At 39.5% G+C, this 22371-nt stretch overlaps 1 protein-coding gene across 1 annotated transcript in view; it reads right to left on the bottom strand.

Annotated features, from left to right (window-relative positions):
- The window catches only part of TDRD7 (tudor domain containing 7), a 72745-nt gene that overhangs the window by 18263 nt on the left and 32111 nt on the right, over positions 1–22371 (bottom strand). Inside the window, exons 6-13 of the mRNA XM_011939467.1 lie at positions 21147–21733; positions 16825–17011; positions 11227–11338; positions 9383–9585; positions 8253–8387; positions 6352–6438; positions 3221–3355; positions 875–985 (exon numbers count right to left, since the gene is read on the bottom strand). Coding sequence (XP_011794857.1) covers positions 875–985; positions 3221–3355; positions 6352–6438; positions 8253–8387; positions 9383–9585; positions 11227–11338; positions 16825–17011; positions 21147–21733 — 1557 coding nt within the window. The remainder of the gene's footprint in view (positions 1–874; positions 986–3220; positions 3356–6351; positions 6439–8252; positions 8388–9382; positions 9586–11226; positions 11339–16824; positions 17012–21146; positions 21734–22371) is intronic.

The raw sequence follows: 22371 nt of genomic DNA, 5'->3' as shown, positions 1-22371 counted from the left end.
ACCCGATTTTCCAGGTGTTGTGTGTCTCAGTTCCCGTGGCTAGGAAAAGGGATTCCCTTCCCCCTTGCGCTTCCCAGGTGAGGCGATGCCTCGCCCTGCTTCAGCTCTCGCTGGTCGGGCTGCAGCAGCTGACCAGCACCGATTGTCCGGCATTCCCTAGTGAGATGATGCCAGTGCCTCAGTTGAAAATGCAGAAATCACCGGTCTTCTGTGTCGCTCGCGCTGGGAGTTGGAGACTGGAGCTGTTCCTATTCGGCCATCTTGCTCCGCCCCCCATACAATTTTCATCAGTTAACAGAGAAAAATTATCTTCTTAAATTTGTATTCTTGGATATATGAGCAATGTTTTTGATTTAAAGATGCAAAAGTACAGAAAAAGAAACAAGAGCTAGTGAAATAAGTACAGCAGATTAAATAAACTTTAGGAAAAAGAGGCTAAAAACCACAACTATAAAGAAATGATATGTTTATAATCTATGCTACTTTATGAATAAAAAAGAAATAGAGAACTTATTTAAATGATCTTTAGAAGCATTCATCAAGAGATCTGTGGTCCCTCTGTTGGGGACTTAATTCCTTACCATGAAGCAAAACAGAAATGGAGAACCATCTCTTCTACATTAATAATGGGAAAAACTGTAAGAAGGGTTTAAAAATAATACTGGAGACACAGGATAACTTCTTAAATAAAACAGAATTAAACCATAAAATATCTTACAGCTACACTTGTAGCCAATTTCCTGAATATAAAAAATATGTTGGATGTGGAAGCATCCATTTTACAGTGAGATAAAATTCCTTCACAAAATCTAAATGAGCCCTGACAGTTGCCGGCTCCCTTTCTAAATGTATCAGGCCCAATAAGATAACTAACCTTAATGCTACAGTCCGAGCAATTCAAAACAGAATCTCTTAACCAAAGCACTGCATCTGGTGTCCACATGCCGATAGATTGTGGAAGATCTGCTAAACAGCACTTAATGGCCTGAAAAGAAAATATGATGGAAAAGTAAATACACCATGTTAAAATATCTAGTTATGAGTAATGTTAATATTATTTTCCTACAAATCAAATGTTACCAAGATAGACAGCAAGCAACAACAGCTAATAATGACAATTACAGTTCCTGGTTTGAGCATCTGCTATGTTCCCAACTCTATTTATGTAACTACTATTGTCTTTACTCCTTTATGAGCCAGGGCTTACCCCCAGCACTCCATATACTTCCCACCATACAATACTTCTGCATGACAGGTGTTGCAGCCCCATTTCACAGACGGGGAAATGGACTCAGAAAGACTGCATAAGATACCAAAGTTGCAAAGACAGGGTTGGAACTTTTATCAAGGTCTACCCTCTACCTCAACTTAAAAAAAAAAAAAAAATGCCATTTGGAGGAAATCTGACTCCTGCTGCTTCATTCAGCACTTCCTGAGTACCTCGTGGATAACAGGCACATTTGTTTGCCCTTTGAAGGAGGCTGTAATGAGAATTAAGGAGGGTGAGAAAAACTGAAATCTACGGGTCCCTAAAAGCCTCATTTTCCCCAGTGTTTTTTAGCTCCTCCTGTCATTATACAAGCATCTGTAGAATGGCTACAGCAGAGGCTAAAAAGTGAACTCAGGGATTTCCTTCAGCTTCAAGCAAACCCTTGAATCAATGGAAGCAATTTTGTGACGGGGATGAAATTCAGTTCCAGGATTCCTTTTCCTCTCTGAGCCCCTTCCTGTCTTCCTGCTTTCCTCCCTCAGGAGCTCTAAGTCTCTCGCTCTGCTGGCTGGATGTGGTACCTTTCTTGTTGGAGAGGAGGTCACTCAGAGCAGAGATAGCACACTTGAATATCTGCAGGGGCTGGGCAGGCAACGAGGGAGTGAGGCAGGCCCAATGGGGCCAGTAGAGGAGAAGGCCCCAAGCTCCTTAGGAGCACTGCCCCACCAAGAAGAGTGCTCAGCAGAGTCAGATTTTCCAATTTGTCAAGAGAGAAGCTAGAAGCAGGATTTTTTGTGTGAAATTTTCTAATTTTAAAATGCTGGCAACCAATTCACATTTTTAAAATACTGTAAGAGCCAAGAGCCAACACTCCGTATTTAAGGGTTGGCTTTGGCTGACAGTCCATCGGTCTGGTACTCTGATTTAGACTCTTGGAGAGATGCTGTGAGCCAGAGGCTTGGGCTAGCTGGTTTTTAAGGTTCTCCCAACCAATAGTCTTCATATTTGTCAAATAATAAACCTAGATAAGGTTATGAAAAAAAACTTTAGTGACTGCTAATGCCGCAGCATACAGGTGGTACTGTTGCGGACTTTCAGACAGTCGCAGTGGTGGGACAGATTCCCAACTGCCCTCCAGCCCAGGGGATCTTTTCCAGGTAAGGCTGGCCCTGTATGGCTGTTCCAACAAGAGGTATTATTAAGTCAGAGTAGCACTTAAAGGCCTATCAATTTCCAGAACTATGGCTGAGCAATAGACAGTAAAAATGATTTTGAAAATAGCTTCTCTGTAATAGTCACGGCTAGAAAAAGCAATGGTGATGGGAGGGAGAGACATGTCAAAAGCCATGCTAATTATGGACAATGTTTTATTCACTAAGTTTGATGGCAGATGTCTTCTTGAAAATATTAGTAAATGGGCATCTTGAAGTTGTAGAATACTGAATAGTTTTATTTTTTAAAAGATATTAATTTGTGCACAAAACCCTCTACTTCTCTTAAAGGTAGTGAGTAGTTCTAAAAAATTCAAAATATTCAAAATCCTTATCATCTGAATGTTCACGAATAAAGAAAGGATTGACTGAAGTTAATCTTTTAATTAAAATGTATGGTGGGGAAGTCACTGAGAAAATGATTATGTCTAAACAGATTTCCAAAGAAAATGGTTACCTAAACTAAAAACTCTAAAAATAAACATTTATACACAATATTCTGGAACTGTATATAAGTCAGTACTGGCATCTAATTATCAAAATGGAACCTGTAACTGGACAACACAGCTTAATGACTAGATGTTCTTGAAAACAAACATTTCTCAAACAACAGTCTGTAAATATGACTGGTCTTGTCTAAGCCACGTTTTACTTCTGAAAACTAGTACACAACTACATTTGGACAATTTCCAATTTTCTTAAAAATTAATGAGATCAAAACTGAGAAGGCATCTTACAATAAGATTATGAACACATCCAAATCTGTTCCAGCAAATCTCCCAGGCTGGTAACATAGTACCTGAGGTGGTATTGCAATCACTTCTTGTAGGAACCGAGGTGGAATTTCCCTGAGCTCTGACACTTTCACAGATGTCACAGTGCCAGAGTCCAGGAACTGAACATCAAGAGCTCGGCTGCTGTGAACGTTTGTGATCTGAAATGAGATAAGTGTTGGCTAATTTATTAGCATATTCAAAAGACAAAAATGCTTCTGTGCAATTATATTTTGTACAATCCTCAATTGCATATTAAAAGCAATAGACTAACAATGTTAAAATTTCCCCTGAATTTAAAATGTATTTACTTATTATTATTATTATTATTATTATTTTGAGATGGAGTCTTGTTCTGTTGCCCAGGCTGGAGTGCAGTGCTGCAAGCTCGGCTCATTGCAACCTCTGACTCCCGGGTTCAAGTGATTCTCCTGCCTCCGCCTCCTGAGTAGCTGGGATTACAGGTGCCCACCACCACACCCAGCTAATTTTTTTGTATTTTTTAGTAGAGATGCAGTTTCACCATGTTGGCCAGGCTGGTCTCAAACTCCTGACCTCAAAAGGTCCACCCACCTTGGCCTCCCAAAGTGCTGGGATTACAGGTGTGAGCCATTGCACCCAGCCTACTAAATACTGTTTTAGAGTAGAATTGCTTTCAACACCTAGTTAATCAGTAATAATCAGCAAACTGATAATAAACTGTAAAATAAGTATAGTAATATTTATTATTTCTCCAATTCTAGGACATGATTTATTATAAAATGATTTGATACATTATTATATACTGCTGATTAAAAGATACAGTCTGTTCTCCAAAATATTACAATATAAGGGAAAAACTATTGTTTTGGGGTCAAAACAATAATTACCTTTGCAATTATTTGTATAACTATCAAGAATAAATACATGATTAAACATAGGATCTGCTTTTCACTAATTATTTTTCCTTCCCTGACTTTCCATACATCACTAAGAGAACGAGTACTCAAACCTTTTGTCTACCTTGAAGGTAGACAATATACAATTTGATAGTAACAAAAATAATAATAGATATTTATCTAAATTATTTGAACATACACCAAGAAGGCTTCTTTTTACCAAAAATGCATAACCAAAATTTAAACATGAAGATACTCAAATTGTGAGATACTTTACAACATAATGCTATTCTTCAAAAAGTCAGGAACAGCAAAGAAAGGCTGGAGTATACTAGCCAGACTGGAGTATACTAAGAAGGCATGACAACTAAAGACAATGTGGGATCCAGATTGGATGCTGGAGCAGAAAAAGGACTTTGTGGGACTATTTGGGAAATGTATGTTCTATGGATTAACTAACGGTTTTGTATTAATGTCAATTTCCTGGCTTTGAAAATTGTGCAATGGTTATATAGATGTTAACATTTGCAGAAGGTAAAAAGCCAATGAGACCTCTTTGTGCTATTTTTGCAACTTGTAAAAAAGGAAAATTATTTCAAAATAAAAAGTTTAAAAAGTTGGTATGCATACACTTACATATTTTAAACTAAATTACACAGAACTTTAAGATCTGAAGAATGCCATGATCTTTTCAACGAGTCATGTTTTTGAAGCTTATCCCTAGGCACATATCCCTTGGTCATATGACCCGAGATTTCAGTCTTCTGACGTACATTCACATTAATAGCAATAATTACTTCAAAACTGCTACTCTCATTAAAGTAGACATGACCAAGTTTTATTTAAATAATGAAAAAAATCAATTAAGTTATCAATATGTTGCTGCGTAGCATTTAAAAAATTCAATAAAGCAATGATTCTTACCTTTTGGGGGTTGATTTGAGAATCTTATAAAATTATGCATACTTTTCCCCCAAAATATATAATACAAGCACACAAACAATTTGCATACAATTCCAGGAGGGTTGAGGGACCCCCTGAAAGTTGAGGTCCTTGCATCTAGGTTAAGAACCTCTGTATCAAAGGAAAAAAAGAAAAAAAAAAAATCAAGCCAACGTTTTTTTCTTATTTTTTAGTTTTTTTGTTTTTTTTTTTCTCTTTGGTTTTGCAGAGATGGTATCTCACTATCGTGCCCAGGCTGGTCTCAAACTCCTGACATCAAGTCATCCTCCCGCCTTGACCTCCCAAAGTGCTGGTATTACAGGTGTGTGCCACCTCAAACTAGATGAAGAGAGACGGAGGGAAAGCAACCACAAAAATCCAAAACCTGCATTTTTAAAAACATACAGAAAATCCAAAACCTGCATTTTTAAAAACATACAGAAACACAGGATAAACCATAACAAAATTCAAGTTCATAACTGAGCTTGCAAGAAAATAAGACAATTGTTAGTGACTAGACATAGAAGAGTATGTGAACATTAAAGCCAAAATAGTCCTGGGCAGGAGACATGGCCTTAGATCCAGGCAGGAGGGAGAGAGGATCTGACACGGCCTCATGAAGCCATAGTTCTTAAAGGGATATCCTCTCAATGGAAGGGCAACTTTGGACAGCAACTAAGCAAGATCTAGTAAAACTGAAGATATGCATTCCCAATACCTAGAAACTCCATTCCTATGTATGTACCCCAGAAGACACGGACAGGAAGGTTCAAAAAATTAGGAACAATCTAAATATCCATCATCAGGAAGATGGAGTGATAACGCTGGCATATTCATAGTGTTGAATCATACAGCAGTAAAAATAGATGAACTACAGCGGCACATATCAACATGAATGAATCTCACAAACATAATGAATGAAAAAGCATGACCAATATCTCTTACTACTTATATAAAGTTTGAAAATATTTATTCATTTAGTTATATTTATTCATTTACCTTTATATTCCATACACATATTCATTAATATATTTCCACAATTTATATATAAAAATATACAGTAAAAGTGTATATCTACAAGTACAAATACAGTAAGAATATAAACAAGTAAGAATGAGAAAAAACAAATGAAACTGGGGTGGAGGCAGAAGAAAGGAGATGTAAACTTTCTTCGACCATAACTTCAACCAGGAAACTTCAACCATACTGGTCATGTTTTATTTCATAAACTGGTGAGGAGTCTGTGAGTATTTATTTCATTTTTTAAAAAACCTATGTGTATATTTCAAATATTTCACAATAAGTTAAGATTAAAAAGCCAAGTGACTGATTTTTACCTCTACTCGTAACCATTTTCCTTTGCAATGGAAGAGGCAGATTTTCCCACAGAAGGGTAATGAAACAAAGCACTCGGAGGTCATGTGCTACAAAACAGAAATGCATGATACTCTTATTACTCTTAGCAAAGAGCATATTGCTACACCATTAGAAAAACAGATTGCTGTGGCACTGGTAGACTTAACTGACATGTAATCAGACTTCCTGTGAGCCCTTCCCCTGCAGGAAGCATGCTGCAATGGATGCAGCAAATACACAAGGTTATAAAACTTTTGTCTTGTTACTCATACATTTGTTGACATCAGTAGTTTACTCTCCCTACATGCACATGGCTCATATATCAGCATTGTTAACATTTCTAAAAACATTAGCCTAATATCATTATGATTCACTTAGGTACTGGCTCCATCAGTTACACATGAAGAGAGGTGTTGAATCTGACAAAAAGGAGAGCAGCATGGATGAAAAGTGAGGAGGGTGCGCAAGCTGTCTGTAAGCCTATTCTTTTCATCTCTTCACATTTAGATGCAAAGATAACAGTTTTCTAAATTAAATGTTTTCTAAAGAAAACATTTTTCTAAACAAATTCTAAAAACAAAGAAATGTTATCAATATAAATATGTATGTCAGTGCCAGTTAAATACCAACAAATCACAGCTGTAAAGATGAAGTCTCCTCATCTTCCTCTTCCGTTGTAGTTTGAAGTTGGGGGTACCTGCCCATGGTCTCTTTCTGTTCAGGGTGTGTGTTTCTACTCTCCCCAAAGGCAATGTCTCACTTAGGTTACAAGTGCAGTAGGAAATACCGAGTCCTTTTCACCACCATAGGTTACAAGGACAACATCCATACAAATGAGTCACTGGAGTCAGCTAAGTTGGGGGTTTCAGATTTTTCAAAGATAGACTTAAAATTAAACCTCTGTAACACAGAACAAGATAAAGCTATAGGAATGTCTCAGTTCCAGACTGTACTTTGAACGCGGGTTTAAACTGATTCAGTGCATATTTTGGTGTACCTAATCTACATAAGACACTAGATTCGGTAGTGTAAGGGATACAGAAAATTGGTAAGGTACAGTCTATGCCCTCAAGAAGCATACACTCTAGAAAGGCAAATAAGTACCCAGATAGCTAACATGCAAACTGAACATGAATGCCCTGAGGGGCCTGATGTGCTTTGTGGGTTAGAGGGAAGGGTTCACTTCCAGGGACGAGGGGGTAAGGGCAGAAGTGGCAGTAGGGTTTAGTGATTTGGAAACCACAGCATATTCTGAAATATGACCATAATGTCCTAATGGAGGTAAGGAAACCATTTTAGAAACTTAAAGCACAATAAAACCTCTGCAGAGCTTGATTCAGAAAAAAATACTATAATTAAAGGATATGGAGCTTATTAATACAATTTGGACTGCAGAACCACATTTATCAGGTGGCACGTTCTCAGGTCCATCAAAAGCTCAAGGAGTGATGTCTGAGGAGGAAGATGAAGGCAGAATTGAGGAGGAAAGTTTTATTATCCTCCTAAATTCCAAGGTTTCTCCTTGCCTGAGGCAGAAGAGTCAGCTGGCTCTAGCAGACAGTCACAGGCAGCTGCACTGTGGCATCATCAACTGCATATTATAAATAACATATCTACTGATTGCTGAGCACTTACTACATGACAGGCACAGTGTCCTCAGGACAATCCTATAGGGTACACACTATTGCTATCTTTGTTTTACAATGCGGAAACCAGTGTTGTGTTTTTCTTTTAAAACTCTGAAGTCTGGAGCTCTTTACCTACTATTCTAGAGATTCCATTTCGGACTACTAAAAAATTGTTCATACTTACGCAATTTAGTAAATTACCCTTGTTTGTAATTTTAGGGCTAATTTTAGAAGTAGAAGAGGTTCTGCTATACCTTGCAATGGAAGTAGTCCTCTATCTTATGTAGAAGGTCATTGAGCTTGTTCAGACCCCTACAAGGCACCTGGCAGTAGAGTGTCCCATCAGAGCAAATATTAGTTACTTTGACATTTGTGTACATGGCGTCAACCTATAACAGACAAAGGATACCTCGTGAATGCTTGAGAGCAGAATGCAGCTCTTACCTACCTAAAGGGTATCTACCTAAACATCCCATTACAAGTCTTTGCATTTTAAAATCTTTAAGTTGGAGTATATGTAAGATGAAATGCAATTTATAGCTTAAATGTACAAAACTAATCTAGATACTTTTCTTTTTAAAAGAAATGTCTAATATCATTTATGTCAAGCATCAAATAGACATTGTGCATACACTCCCACACTCCATTGTCTGGAAGGCCAAGACTATCTTTAATGTTGGTTTATTTTCTTATCATTTATTTAGAAAAAGAATTACATAAACCATGTTTTGCAACATTAACAGAAGTGAAAATAAACTCTCACAAAATCAAATCCTTCATCAGCCTACTTTCTAACCCATGTCCTGAGGCCACATGAATTTGGGTAATTTTAAAAAACCATAATCAAAATTAATATTCAAATTTACCCATTTTTAGTCAAACCATAATAAAGACATTCACAGTGGTTCTACTTATTAAAACAGAAGTTTCCCATTGTTTCTATGAAGTCTTTAAAATGACCATTTTTAACATCTCATCCTATTCTCCTGAGTAGATATTCTATAATTTATTTAAAGGCTTCCTTCTTTTGGGACATTTATGTTCTTCACATTAAAAAAAAGTTAAAGCTAATAATAAACATCTTCATGGACCCAATTTTCCCTTCTTTTGTGTTATTTTTCCTTATTATCTTTACAAAATAATCTCATATAAAATCAATAGATGCTCTTTGTAGGAAATGGAAAATAAAAAATCCAGTTCCTAAGAAACAATTACTATGAACATTTTGGTATTTTTTTCCCTTCCAGCCCCACTCCCTCCTTTTTCCCCCTCAATGTAGATGTAATCTGTCTCTATCAATTGTTAGCCTAAAATGTGTAATATTCTGGTGATTTTTCTCTCATACAAAATGTGTAAGAAGCAACAACAGTGATCACAGTGGTACCTGCAGGTGAACCTGTAGTGACTTGTCACATATAGCCTTCAAGCAGGTGGCATTGATATTGATATCATCTTCTCCTGAGGTATCGTATAGAACAACAAGTGGAATGTCAGCTTTGTCAAGTATTTCCACTGCAAAGATCTTTCCACAAGTTAAAGACTCAACCACCTTCACTAGATCAGGGTCATCACTTAGGACTTCCAAGCCTGAAAAATATTGAATCTTTTAATTTCTACTTAATTAGCAAAATCATTAAAAGATGAATAGATGGATTGTGTCTGTTTTGACCATTATTAAAATTATAAGCCTACTACAAAATTATTAAATTTTATATGAAAGCTTTGCCTTATAATCTTTATCTTACCTCTTAGGTTTTAAAAAAATATAATGTAAATGCCCTTTTGAATGATACACTAAGGCAGGCAATCTTAAAACAAGCAGAAAAATGGATAATCAATCAGAATTTCCACCTTGGGAAAAGCAGTCTTCACTTTATACACGAACACATATTTAAAACCAAAAACCTAATACATATGAGAAGCCATCAATCATGTCTTCCAGTCATGTTTGTAATGCACTTCCTACATATATACAATTATTTTTCTTAGAAAATGAACATTTATTGGAAATTGAAACAACCATATTATTTCTTTTTTACTGACCCTTAGGATACCAAAGAATCTTCTGATTTATCAAAGAGAGATTAGGTAGTGTTTAACATCACACAGGTATTAGGTGAATTTTGTTGTCGTCCAACTACTCTTTAAATTCTTAGAAAACTGTAGTTCCACATAACATATATGACAATTCTAAGTTAATGTATTAAATGAATTAAAACTAGCTCATATTTTCCCCAATGGTACTATAATGCCTATTTCCGTATTTTCCTACTTTAAATCTACAAGCTAAAATTCAGACTCCTCCTGAGTTTTTTCTTTTTCTTGTTCTGTTCTCCAGACATAGAACTTTGAACTTTCTCAAACATTTAATTTCAACACCCTAAATCCTGTTCCATGCTCTTGATACATTCTTTCCAACACCAACTTCTAAAAGTTGTTAACAAGTTTTTAAAATTTCCTCAGGTTTATCTCACAGACAGATAAGAGCCAAACCCAGCTCCTGTGATGTAACAATTCATCCCGCTGAGGAGGAGGCATTTTTTCAGAGTACTCATTTTCATGAAATAGTTATGATCATTTTCTGCATTTGGCTCAAGTCCCCCTGGCATGGTGCATATTTCAATGCCTTTCCTCATCACGAACATGACCAATGTGTTCTCTGTCCTTTAAGTTTATCCCTACACGGCACTCTCATACATGTGGATTCCTCTGTTTCCTTTAGGAGGAAGGAAAAGAACAATGATACATCTACTATGCCAGAAACTGCAAGTGACCTGTGATCAAACTCATGCTTAGGCATATGAGGGTGTGTCAGTCACACCCTCACAGCATCACCACAGTCCATCTCAGCAGGAAAGGGGCTGAGAGTCACCTCACAACACGCTGAACAACGTATTGAAACTGATCAAATGTCATGAAGCAGGGCCTCCATCAATTGTTACTAGGGCAGTTAGAACAAGAAAAATCCCTTTAAGATGGCTAATAGACATTTTTATAAGAAATTATAATATGTTTTTATATATAACATAAAATATAAAAACATTATAACATTTTATAATGGTATCTTATAAAGAATACATTCGACATGAATTTAAACCTTTCAAGAAGTAACATATTATAACACGAGATACGTAGTCCATTTTAGGATTCAACCATCCAAATATACCTAAAAAAAAATAGGTAATAACCTATTGAAATGGAGAGAGTTTTTTAAAAAGTTCCTCTTACCTGCAAGCTTACATTTTGTAGCTTGAAATGAGAGTGAACAAAACTTCGGGTTTAATTTGTATGCTTTGTTTTTTTCAACATTTTCACTAAAACCATAGTCAACATAGCATACCTAATGATTAAAAAAACACAATGTTTAGTTCTTTATCCTCTCTTTAACAAATCTGTTTGATACACTTAATTGGCTCAATCTTATTCCATAATCAGCAAGCTGAGTGGCACAGTGGCACTTGGAAAAAGCTAGGGAGGTGCCCCTGACTTACCACAGAAGAGAAAGACTGGAGCTGAGACCAAGGAAACCAGAGCTCCTGGTTCCAGGTCCCCGTCTTCTACCTCATCCTACCCCTTCAAAGGGAAGAACAAGACTGCTCAGCCCCGCCACCTTGCTGTTGCCAGTCTCTCAGCAGCCTATCTACCTGGTTCTGCCAACTCTGCTCCCCTTCCCTTCGGTACTTTCATTATAATGCCTGCATCAGCTTATTCTTTTTTGAGTTACACATTTCCACCTGTTCCCTGGACAGCAGTGTTTGTTTCTATGGCAGGCATCATCCTTGTGGTATCTATCAGATTCTAAATCCCCAAAGCAGCATTTGTGATGGTTGCTCTCAGCTACAGTGCTTCCAGGGACCGAGATGCTTCATCAATGACAGCAATGGTATCACTACTGAACAGCATGGAATTCTAAACTGGAAAACAGGTGTACCTACTCTTTTCAAGGGTGTGAAGCTGGGTTAGGCCTTCTTTCAGCTCAGCAAAAGGCCCTAAGTCTGCTGAACACAGGTCTGTGTTTGCAGAAACCTGCAAAACTTTTCCTCACCATTAGCACAGATTGTTAAAGAGCCTGGATATTATTTTTAAGGATATTTATAGAATCTTCAGTTTAAAAGGATTATATAAACACAAAGCCTTTTTGAGAAAAATAAAAATCTAGAAACATTAAGCTATGGTTTAGAATAACCAAGAATCTAAGGGAAAATGTTGAAAGCCTAATATGCATCTCTAATTAAAGCAGATGATGGTTATTAAAAGAAACAAAGCAGACAAAACAACAACAAAAACCAGGGCAAAGTCTTGGCCTTAATACCAAGTAACATGAGGTAGGCTCCCTTCACTGCTTCCCTGAAAATAAAGTCCACAGGCCAGCTTCTTAGTACCTAGATCATGGTACTAAACACACGAAACAAAAACCCTCCCCAGCAGAGAATCTAAGGGAAAAAAACAGAAGACACCACTAACTCCGTTTCCTGGCCATGTGATAAGTGGGCCTGTGGGTCTTGTCTACCTTGTATCAGAAAGATCATCTCTTAGAATCCACATCTGACTCAACACTGACTTAGGCCTAGATCACTGGCAGGGCTGCATGTCAGGCAGCTGGCCATTTAAGTGCACAAGTCTATTTCTCCAGTCCCAAATTAGCACCTGTTTTTGCTTCTCATAGGCCTCAGGAGTCAGGCAGCTCTCATTTCCTTTAATAGCTATCGCCACCTACAACTGAGATTCTGTTCTTCCCAGGCCCAAAATGGAGATAACGTGGTCTGACAATAGGACATAGCATGTGAAATCATGACTCCTGGGAAATTCAGAACATATTCTTAGCACAAGAACAGATTAAAGAATAACTGCTCCAAAGCTTCAAAGTGTTTCTGAACTGTTTGTAGCTTCTTTTCTTGTTTTTAATCATACATGTTTGTATAGCAACTGCAGTTTATAAAACACTCGTCCATGCACTGTCCAGTATGACTCTCACCACACCCTGCCCTGTGTCCTTTGCTCTGTGAGGGCTCAGTAGCCTCTCTCTCTCTCTAATGTCCTGGGATCAGGGTCAGTAGTCACATAATCCCGGCATAAGGCCCCAGTCCATTTCTGGTTCTCTGGCACCATCAAGTGGCCAAAGGTCTCCCAGCACTACCTATCACCCAGCAGACTGCCCTGGGACAAGGGCCTGGGTCAGGCCAAACTGGCGCCAGCCTCAGCGGGTGACCACATCTCCTGTTTCTCCTACTCACCAAAGATCTGACAGGGAAAGCAAGGAGGGAATCAGTACTTACCACCAGACAAAGTGCAATTCAAGCGAAGCAAGACTGATGCTAAGTAGCTGGGGTTTCTCCAAATAAAGGGAGAAATCGTCTCTGTCAGCTTCATGGGGATGTGGGGAACAAGTTCAGGCCTGGATTGCTACAATCACTGCTGTCCCAAGAGCTTGCTGCTGCACAAGATACCAAGCTACCTTTTTCATTCTTCGCATCCAGCCCGTAATTCTCAGCAGCAATGACGAGGCTGGTCACTCCCTTCGTCATGAGATGCTTTCTTTTTCTGGCTTCTGTGACACCACTCTCTTGGTTTTTCTTCTTCAGCCATCTTTACAGGCTTCTCTGCTCCCCTTATGCCTCCATGTAAATACTGAAAGGTTTCAGGACCTGGTCCCAGGCCCCTCCTCCTCTCTACATGTATTCCCTCTCTAGGTGATCTCACCTCGCCCTGTGATTTCACACGGCACCTATATGCTGATGCTTCCCAACCTGACACATCTCCAGTCCTAACTGCTCCCTGAGCTCCAAACTCATCCATGTGACATCTGATAGCTATTCTCAAACCTAGCAGGTCCTATGAAATTCTCAATTGTTCTCCACAATGGTTTTTCTGACATCCCAATTTCAACAAATGGCACCAATATCCAATTGCTCAAGCCCCAAACCCAGTAGCTATCTTGAATCTTCTCTTCTGCTTACCATCCACTTCCAACAAGTTAGTGTCCTGTCAGTTCTATCTCCAAATATATCCTGAATCTCTTCCACTACCACCATCTTCACTAATCCAGGTTACAAGGTAGCTGGCTATTACAACAGCCACCTAACCAGTATTACTTTCCTTCTGTGCCCTACAATCCATTCCCAGCAACAGTCCTAGAATGATTTCTGAAGCATCTAAACATCACTCTGCCTATCTCTTGCTTCAGAGTTATTTTCTATCATAGTGCCTTGGTTATTTCCTTCATTGTACTAAAATTGTTTTGTGTGTTTACTGTATGCTTGTCATTGCTCTTTTCTCATTAGAATGTAAGCTTCTTGAGAACAAGGACTTGTATGTTTTGTTCTTGGCTCCAGGAAAAAGTGAAAAAGTGTATCAGGCAGATACAACATGATGAGAGTATCTGATTTTACAGATAAGCAATCAGGGAAGTTAAATAACTTTCCCAAGGCCACGCAGCTAGAAATGGCAGAGCTGAGACTCAGTTCTATCTGACATGAGAGCTTGAATTCCCGAAGTAGAAGGAGGGAGGGAGGGAAGAAAGTGACTGCCCTATAGACTTCAGACTGGGAGATATCCTTGTGGAATATCTGCATTATTTATTGTAAATATTGTTCCACTGTTAATGTGTCACTAGGATTTAATATGATTCTTTTCTTCATAAGAAATCTCTGTGCCTTAAAATAGCTTAGCTTTTGTTGAACTTCCTAAGGGCCAGGGGAGTGAAATGGCCAGGAAATAGTTTATCTAGGAACGTTTAGGGATAGTTATCTCCTATCAACTAGAGACCTAGAGGAATGGAGGGACTTGACCAAAGGCACACACCCAGATACAGGCAGACTCAGGACTAGTGTCCAAGTCCTGTGTTCTCCATTGGCCCAGTGATCATCGTGGTCCTTAGCTTCTTCCAGGTGTCAAACTTTATCTAAGTATGATTTATACTGAATATAAGATACCCGTTTACAATACAGTTTGATGGGCTTTGACCAATGTATCTATCCATATAATCATCAAAATAATCAACATATAGACCATTTACACCACTCCAAAAGTTTCCTCTTGCCCTTTGCAATTAGCCCCCCTCCACCTCCTGTCCCAGGCAACCATTGATCTGATTTCTATCACTGTAGATGAATTTTACCTGCTCTTAGACATCATTTACACGAAATCATACACATTACTCTCTTGTGCCTGACTTCTTTTGCTCAGCACAAAATCTGTGAGGTTTGTCCATGAAACTGTTTATATCTGTAGTTAATTCCTTTGTATTGTTGAACAGTGTTCCACTATACGAATAAACTACAATTTGTTTTTATGATTCACCTGTTGGTGAACATTTGGGCTGTGTCCAGTTTGGGGCTATTAATAATAATGCTACAACACTCATGTATGTACAAGACACCTTGTGGGCCTTAGGGGTCATACGGTAAGTGTTCATAAGAAACTGGCAAACTATTTTCCAATTTTCAGATTTTTAAAGTCAGTCAAATTACTCAGAATTCATGCCTCTGTAGATTCAGCTAGGAAATTTCCTAAATGCCTCTGCAGATGGGAAAGGGTGGGTGGGTGGTTGGGTGAGCTTACTTCTGGAGAAGGTCAGGGCCTCTTCTATTGAGCAATCTGCTAAGAAACAGCAGTATCCCTTTCTGACCTCCTAACTCCCACTTGTAGCGGGGGGGTTCAGTGGCCAGTAACTGAGGTACTTAAGCCTGGGTTCAGGGACTGGTCATTTGCACTCAATGACACATATAGGATTACCAGCTGGCAGCTGATAGTGGCACACAGAATAAGGTTTTGTATTATGGAACAGAGGCTGCAGAAATAGAAACATATTTCCCTGCTTGCAAAATCTAGAGAAAACCAAAAGATCTTAGATACATTCCCCTCACAGTCTAAGAGTGCTCTGTATAAATACAAGGGACTATAGAAGTGGGGAACAAGGGTCACCCTTCTCTACACAGTGTCCTTCCCATCATGAAGGAGAGAAATGAACCCAAGTCTTAAAAAGCGTTTTCCTTTAGGGAAGGGAGACATCTTAACACTCGAGAAAGAAAAGACTTTTTCTCCCTCCAAATTCTCTATCAAGTAGCAGGCCCATGATTCAAAGGATAAATTCCAAATAGACATACAGCTTCCACCCAGATAGAAAGAAGTGACACATTAAAAATACACTAGTACAACTGACCACACAGCACATGGAGCTAATACATAATTTCTCTGTATGTTATTTGGGTGTTCCAAGGCCCTGAGACACTACCCTCAGGGAAACTGTGCTTCTTGGTCTCTGCATTGACAGTATGAAGAGGCAAAGGGCAGAGGCTGATATCCACGAATGGAGTCAAGCCCAGAAGAGTCTGCTGATGGAAGAGAGTGGCAAACGGACCCACTGGCCTTTTCAAGAGGGTGGAGAAGACTACGCCGGGAGCAGCTGTGGAGAAGGACCTGTGTCTTGGCTACAGAATAGGGAGAAGAATTGTCTCCTTTGGTCTGTATGGCTTCCCTCACTCCAAAGTACTGGCCTTGATAAGAAGCCCACAGAGTTCCGGTCAGTATTCATTATACATCCCCTGGGAATAGGAAGTACCCTTCCCTGATTGGATAATGGGTTATGAATACTCCCATGGGGAATTTATTTTTCTTAATTAAAACTCTTGAGATAATATGACTACCACAAATTTAAAGGTTGACAGGGATAACCTTTTACAGATATTATCTTTTCAACTTCCACTGAAAACTACATATAGTTATAGGATACAATATTTAAATTTGAAAAATGTAAAAAATATTTACATTTGGAAAATAATAAGGTATTTGTATCCATAATGCTATGACAAAGTAAACAGTGCTTGCCTTTATTTTGTTCTCTTCTGTTGAGATGACCTGTGCTCGTAACCAGGTGTCCTCCTCGGCATTTACGGCCAGCAATTGCCCAATATTCACAGCCTGGACTGGTATGACCTTAGGATTCTTACTGTAATATTCCTTCATCTCATCTTCCATTAATTCCTGAGCAGCAGAATAGTCTTTGCCCACATACCTGAATCAGTTAAAAGAAGAGAACGCAAATGAAGTAACCTAGAAGAAGAAAAGCAACAGGAATTTGTTTATGTCCTTCTGTTTTCTCTGCTGCTGTCTTTGGTTCCAGCCTCGGACTTGCTTATATCAACAGGGAGGAGAACGTGTATTCAGTGAAATACTTATCTCTTGAAAAAGAAGATAAGGGGGCTGGGCACAGTGGCTCACACCTGTAATCCCAGCACTTTGGGAGGCCGAGGCGGGTGGATTACAAGGTCAGGAGTTTGAGACCAGCCTGGCCAATATGGTGAAATCCCATCTCTACTAAAAATACAAAAATTAGCTGGTGTGGAGGCAGGTGCCTGTAGTCCCAGCTACTGGGGAGGCTGAGGCAGGAGATGTGCTTGAACCCGGGATGTGGAGGTTGCAGGTTGCACCGAGCTAAGATCACACCACTGCACTCCAGCCTGGATGATAGAGTGAGACTCCCTCTCGCCCTCTCAGATAAGGGATAATGGAGATCGCACAAAACACACACCAAACAACACAGCAAACGTTTGGTCCAACATATCCCACAACAAAAAAACATGGAGCAATCCAGACAATGAGAGGGCATAACAGGAAGCAGTGATAGTGTCCTCAGGAAGGACAAAGCTGAGAAAAGAGTCAGGAAGGGGAGAGAGGAGGAGACATGGAAAATGGAGACACCAAGGGAGGCCTGGAGGCCAGGGAAGCGAGGGTCGACGCTGGATCTTGACTAAGGCTGCTGGAAATCTTTACAGATTACTAAGAAGAGAATCTAGAACACAGTTTTGCCCTGACAAGGGCTGGGTCAAGCTTTGAAACCGCAATGAAATTTTACTAGAGAAAAAACAAAGCTTTAAGTACACTAAACACAACAATGTGACACCCCCTCCAAACTTATTAAAGAATTTGAACACATTACAACAAAATGTTGACTTCTGATACCCTTAAAAGAGGTACCATATTCTAGTCAAATATCTCTAAAATTGTATGCTTGTTGAGAAATATTTATTTTTCAGGATTGTGTCCTTATTTCCTTCTGCAATTTTCTACTGTTGACAACTGTGGTCACCTTGTTCCAGTTCATGTTATCAAAACAGGCTACTGTTTTCTTGCGCTTTAGTCCTCAGAGATGATTTCATCCAGGGTCTCCTTCTAGGGTGTAAAACCTGGCATATCAAGTTTGGGTCATGTAACAGAAGCTGTTCCAGTCACAGGATCAAGGCCTTTTTAGCTGGAAGGCTATACTCTTTTTTTTTTTTTTTTTTTTTGAGACGGAGTCTTGCTCTGTCGCCCAGGCTGGAGTGCAGTGGCCAGATCTCAGCTCACTGCAAGCTCCGCCTCCTGGGTTTACGCCATTCTCCTGCCTCAGCCTCCGAAGTAGCTGGGACTACAGGCGCCACCTCGCCCGGCTAGTTTTTTTTTTGTATTTTTTAGTAGAGACGGGGTTTCACTGTGTTAGCCAGGATGGTCTCGATCTCCTGACCTCGTGATCCGCCTGTCTCGGCCTCCCAAAGTGCTGGGATTACAGGCTTGAGCCACCGCGCCCGGCCTTGGAAGGCTATACTCTTAACAGCACCAGCATCACTTGGCCCAGGAGACGGGGGAGATGCCACAAGAATCTTGTTCTTTGTATTGTTCCAGGTTTTACCCAGGCTCCAAGTGGGCCTGTACAGCTCTAAGAAATGGTTCCTTTAGGACTATTTCTATGTATTCTTGGTAATTAGCAGCAGGGCAGAAGATGCCATAGTCAAGCTATTCATTACGGGGTGGGGGGGGGAAACACCTCAGAAAGTCCTACACAAAATGGAAACCATGTGCAATGGCTTTTTAAAATGAAATATTATGTGCATATTATTGGCTTCAGAAATAGCTGCAGAAGCTTTGCCATACTCTTATAGTTTAAATTTAATTTTTTTTTTTTTTTTTTGAGACAGGGTTTCACTGCTATGCTACCTAGGTTGGACTCCTGGGCTCAAGCAATCCTCCCACCTCAGTCTGCTGAGTAGTTGGGAGGATGTGTATGTGCCACTGAGCCAGCTACCATCATTTAAATGTATTCAGCTTTGCAAATACTAAGGCATTGCCTGGAATGCAGTTGCACTCTTGGCTCTGAAGTCCTCCAGAAGGTCTGCAACTGCACCCAAGTGCCCATTTGCTGGGACCTAGAGTCTCCCTGGGCCTCCCCCTAGCTCTGCTACATAGCCCTGGGTGCTCAACTGGCAGAGGCCTGGGCTGCAGCCCTGACATGGTGGTCTGCCAAACACAGGCTCTGCCAGAGGGGAGGATGGTGATAAGAAATGGCTAGGGATCTGCAGGCAGCTTCTCTTCTCTTAAGCAGCCAGGAGAGAAGGAGGGCTGCACAGATAGGGGGAAGAGTGAGGATGCTGGATGAGGCAGAGTGCAGGACTGACAATACAGGTGTATGAGAGTGAGTAATGACGGGAATGAGGTCATATATTATCCTCAAATTACCTGAGCAAGGGGGGAAAAGAATGATGGATAGGTCAGTTTAGGGATGCCCTAAATATGAAGTTTTACAAAGTTAATTTTTGAGACAAGGGATTCCCATATTTGAGATGAGGGTTCTGCCACAGTACCCTCCAGGCGCTAATGAGCCAGAGATTCAGCTTCCAGTGCCTACTGCCTGCCTGGGTGAAGATGAGGGTACAGAACAGGGTTCAGTCTGGTGGAGGTTTGCAAAGTCTTGTGGGGAGGGCAGAAACCAATAACCTAGGGTCAGCCTAATGGCAGACATTACCCATCTTGCTTGCTGGTTGCCAGCCACTCTGCTGAACACATAAAATTCTGACACCAGGATTTAAATTCCTACTGGGAAAAGGTATTTAAATAATCTGAAGACCCTGGATACAATCATCCTGGAATAGATTAGAACCCTTCTACTAAAGTCCTAGAACTGATCCAGACTCCTGACAAACCTTGGTGTGAACAACAGAAACCATGTGATTGGCACGGCCTGGTGCTTGGTCTCTGACTATGGCACCAACAATTACTGGTTAACAGATACCAAAGGATCCTGCCATGGAAGTTTCTTTATAGTATAGTCAAATGGTGAAAGGTGGCAATGTGGCCTTCAATATCTGTCCCTTTCCTTCAATACAATAGTGAAACATATTGGGACCTCTAACCCTCAGCAACCTATTTGTATCTTCAGGCCACACATCTTAGAATAAAAGCTTTATCCTCTCTAAACTTCCTGGAGGTTCTTCTAGTTTGAGCATCTGAAGATACTAGGTTCACTTTATTATCTCCTCAGATTTCATTTGTTCAAATGGAAGAGCTTTAAATTTTTGAGCTCTTCTTTCATTGAAGGATTCTGATTATTTTTTGTGGTTCTTCTTTGGGCCTTTCCATTCCAGTTAGGGTCTCTGGAGGAGTGACAGCCCAAATCAAAGGACCATTTGGTTGAAGGAGCCCAGATTCTGTTTGCTTCAGCATTTTTCTGATCTGCCCAGCCATGGCCACACCCTGGACTGGTGCCTCCAGGGGTTCAGCTACATAGGTTCCCATTCTTTTTCCCAAATGGAGACTGTAAATTATAGTCTTTCTATATTTTCCATGTATTCTGCATTTTCTCCAAAAGTCCAAGACAGGTGCCTGGAGCTGGACTGCTTTTTGTTATTCTAGTTACTGTTAGCTACTTAGGCAATGATGCCTCCTCTCAAGCAACAACACTGAAAGACTCAAACAACAGATCCCCTTTGGGTCCAAGGTCTAATCTGATGTATTATACAAGGAAAGCAGCTCTGAGCTATTTTTACTTTTAGGAAATACTACATAGTCCCAGATTAAATAGTATTATGTAGTGTGTGGGGCACTTGCTTTTTCTGCGAACTAGGTATTGCTTTTGACATAATATAGTTACCATCATGTTTTTGACATAAATCTTTTTTCAAGTTCATATTATCATTCCAATTTTTAAAGTTATTAGTAATCTTAGGATAGTTGTATATTTTGAACATTTAACAAATATTAATACATTATTAAGCCTCACTATAACTCTACAGAACTAAGAATATATTATTTTTCCTTTAACCCTCAGCATCCATGTGAAGAATAGTCAAGTGACAACAGTATATCAGAATCCTAAAGAATTAGAAAATGAAACTTGCCTGATAACCACTTCATTTGTGTTGCTCAGTTCAACCACCAACACAGATGGTGATGCTTCAGTTGGAATCATTAAAGGAGGAACTGTTATGTCCTCCATAAAGGTATTAGCGCTTTCAGCAATGTTTTCTTCTATCTGCAAATACTCTTGTTCAACCATAGCCTTGATATCATGATCACCATGTGCTTGCCCTGCATCCGTTTGGATTTTGTCAGTGGGCAATGGAAGTTTAGCATAGAGAATGGCCTTCTGAGGATTTCCAGAAATGTAGTCTATGGTGCATACATCAGAAAGTGAGGAAAGATTTTTTAAGGCATCCTCAGGGAATTTCACTTTGTACATTTCCTCAAATGCTTTTGGGAGTGCACTGGCCCAAAGGCCACTTGTGTATTTCACCAGCAGCTCTGCCACTTTTTCTTTAAAGTCTCCTGCCACAACTGTTGGACACCCTTTCAATGGTGGTGTTTGTTTGGGAGCAGGTAGTGGGGATGGAGGTACTTTCTCAGTGTCCAGTTCACTTCTCAAAAGCTGCTTTCTCTTAGCTGGATAAAGAAGTAAATCTTGGCCACCACTGCAAGGTTTCTCCACCTAAAATTTTTAAATAAAGCAAATGACAGATATTTCAGTGACTATAAACAACCCACAAGCACATTAATGTATTTTAAATTTGAGAGTCATGCTGTTTTCAAATTAATCAAGTGTACATTTTACTCTTTTCAATTGCTAGGAATTTAATGCATTATCTTCACCTGCAAATAACACGCGCCACATTTCAGAAATAAACAGGAAAATAAAAGAGTATTAAATTCACTTGTAAGGCATCGAGACTCCAGCTGCCCTAGAAAATCACGAGTGCTCTGCCCTGCAACGTGTACTCTCATTTAGTTGTCTCTGCTGAATCCAAAACAATAGCTTATAAAACTGACTGAAAATAAGTTGTGAAAAGGTATTAAAATTGTCAGGAATAAACCACTGGGAAGAAAACTAGAAAATATTTAGACAAAAGAGGAGTGCCATCTCTCTTCTTCCTGCAATAGCCTGAGAAAACCCTTAGCTTTCCATTATTTAGAAAAAGATGCTCCAGAGATAAAGTACAGTTTTAAAACAACCACAGCAGAAGGTTGAGCTGCAAGTGTTGTCACCCTAACAAATAAATATTAAAAATACCTGGCACTTGTATATCATCCAATCTTGAATTTTTGTTTGCATGCCATTCCTGAGAGGCA

The sequence above is a fragment of the Colobus angolensis genome, unplaced genomic scaffold, assembly GCF_000951035.1.
Source record: "Colobus angolensis palliatus isolate OR3802 unplaced genomic scaffold, Cang.pa_1.0 Scaffold181, whole genome shotgun sequence".
Lineage (NCBI taxonomy): Eukaryota > Metazoa > Chordata > Mammalia > Primates > Cercopithecidae > Colobus > Colobus angolensis.
This window is presented reverse-complemented; position numbering and strand designations above follow the sequence as displayed.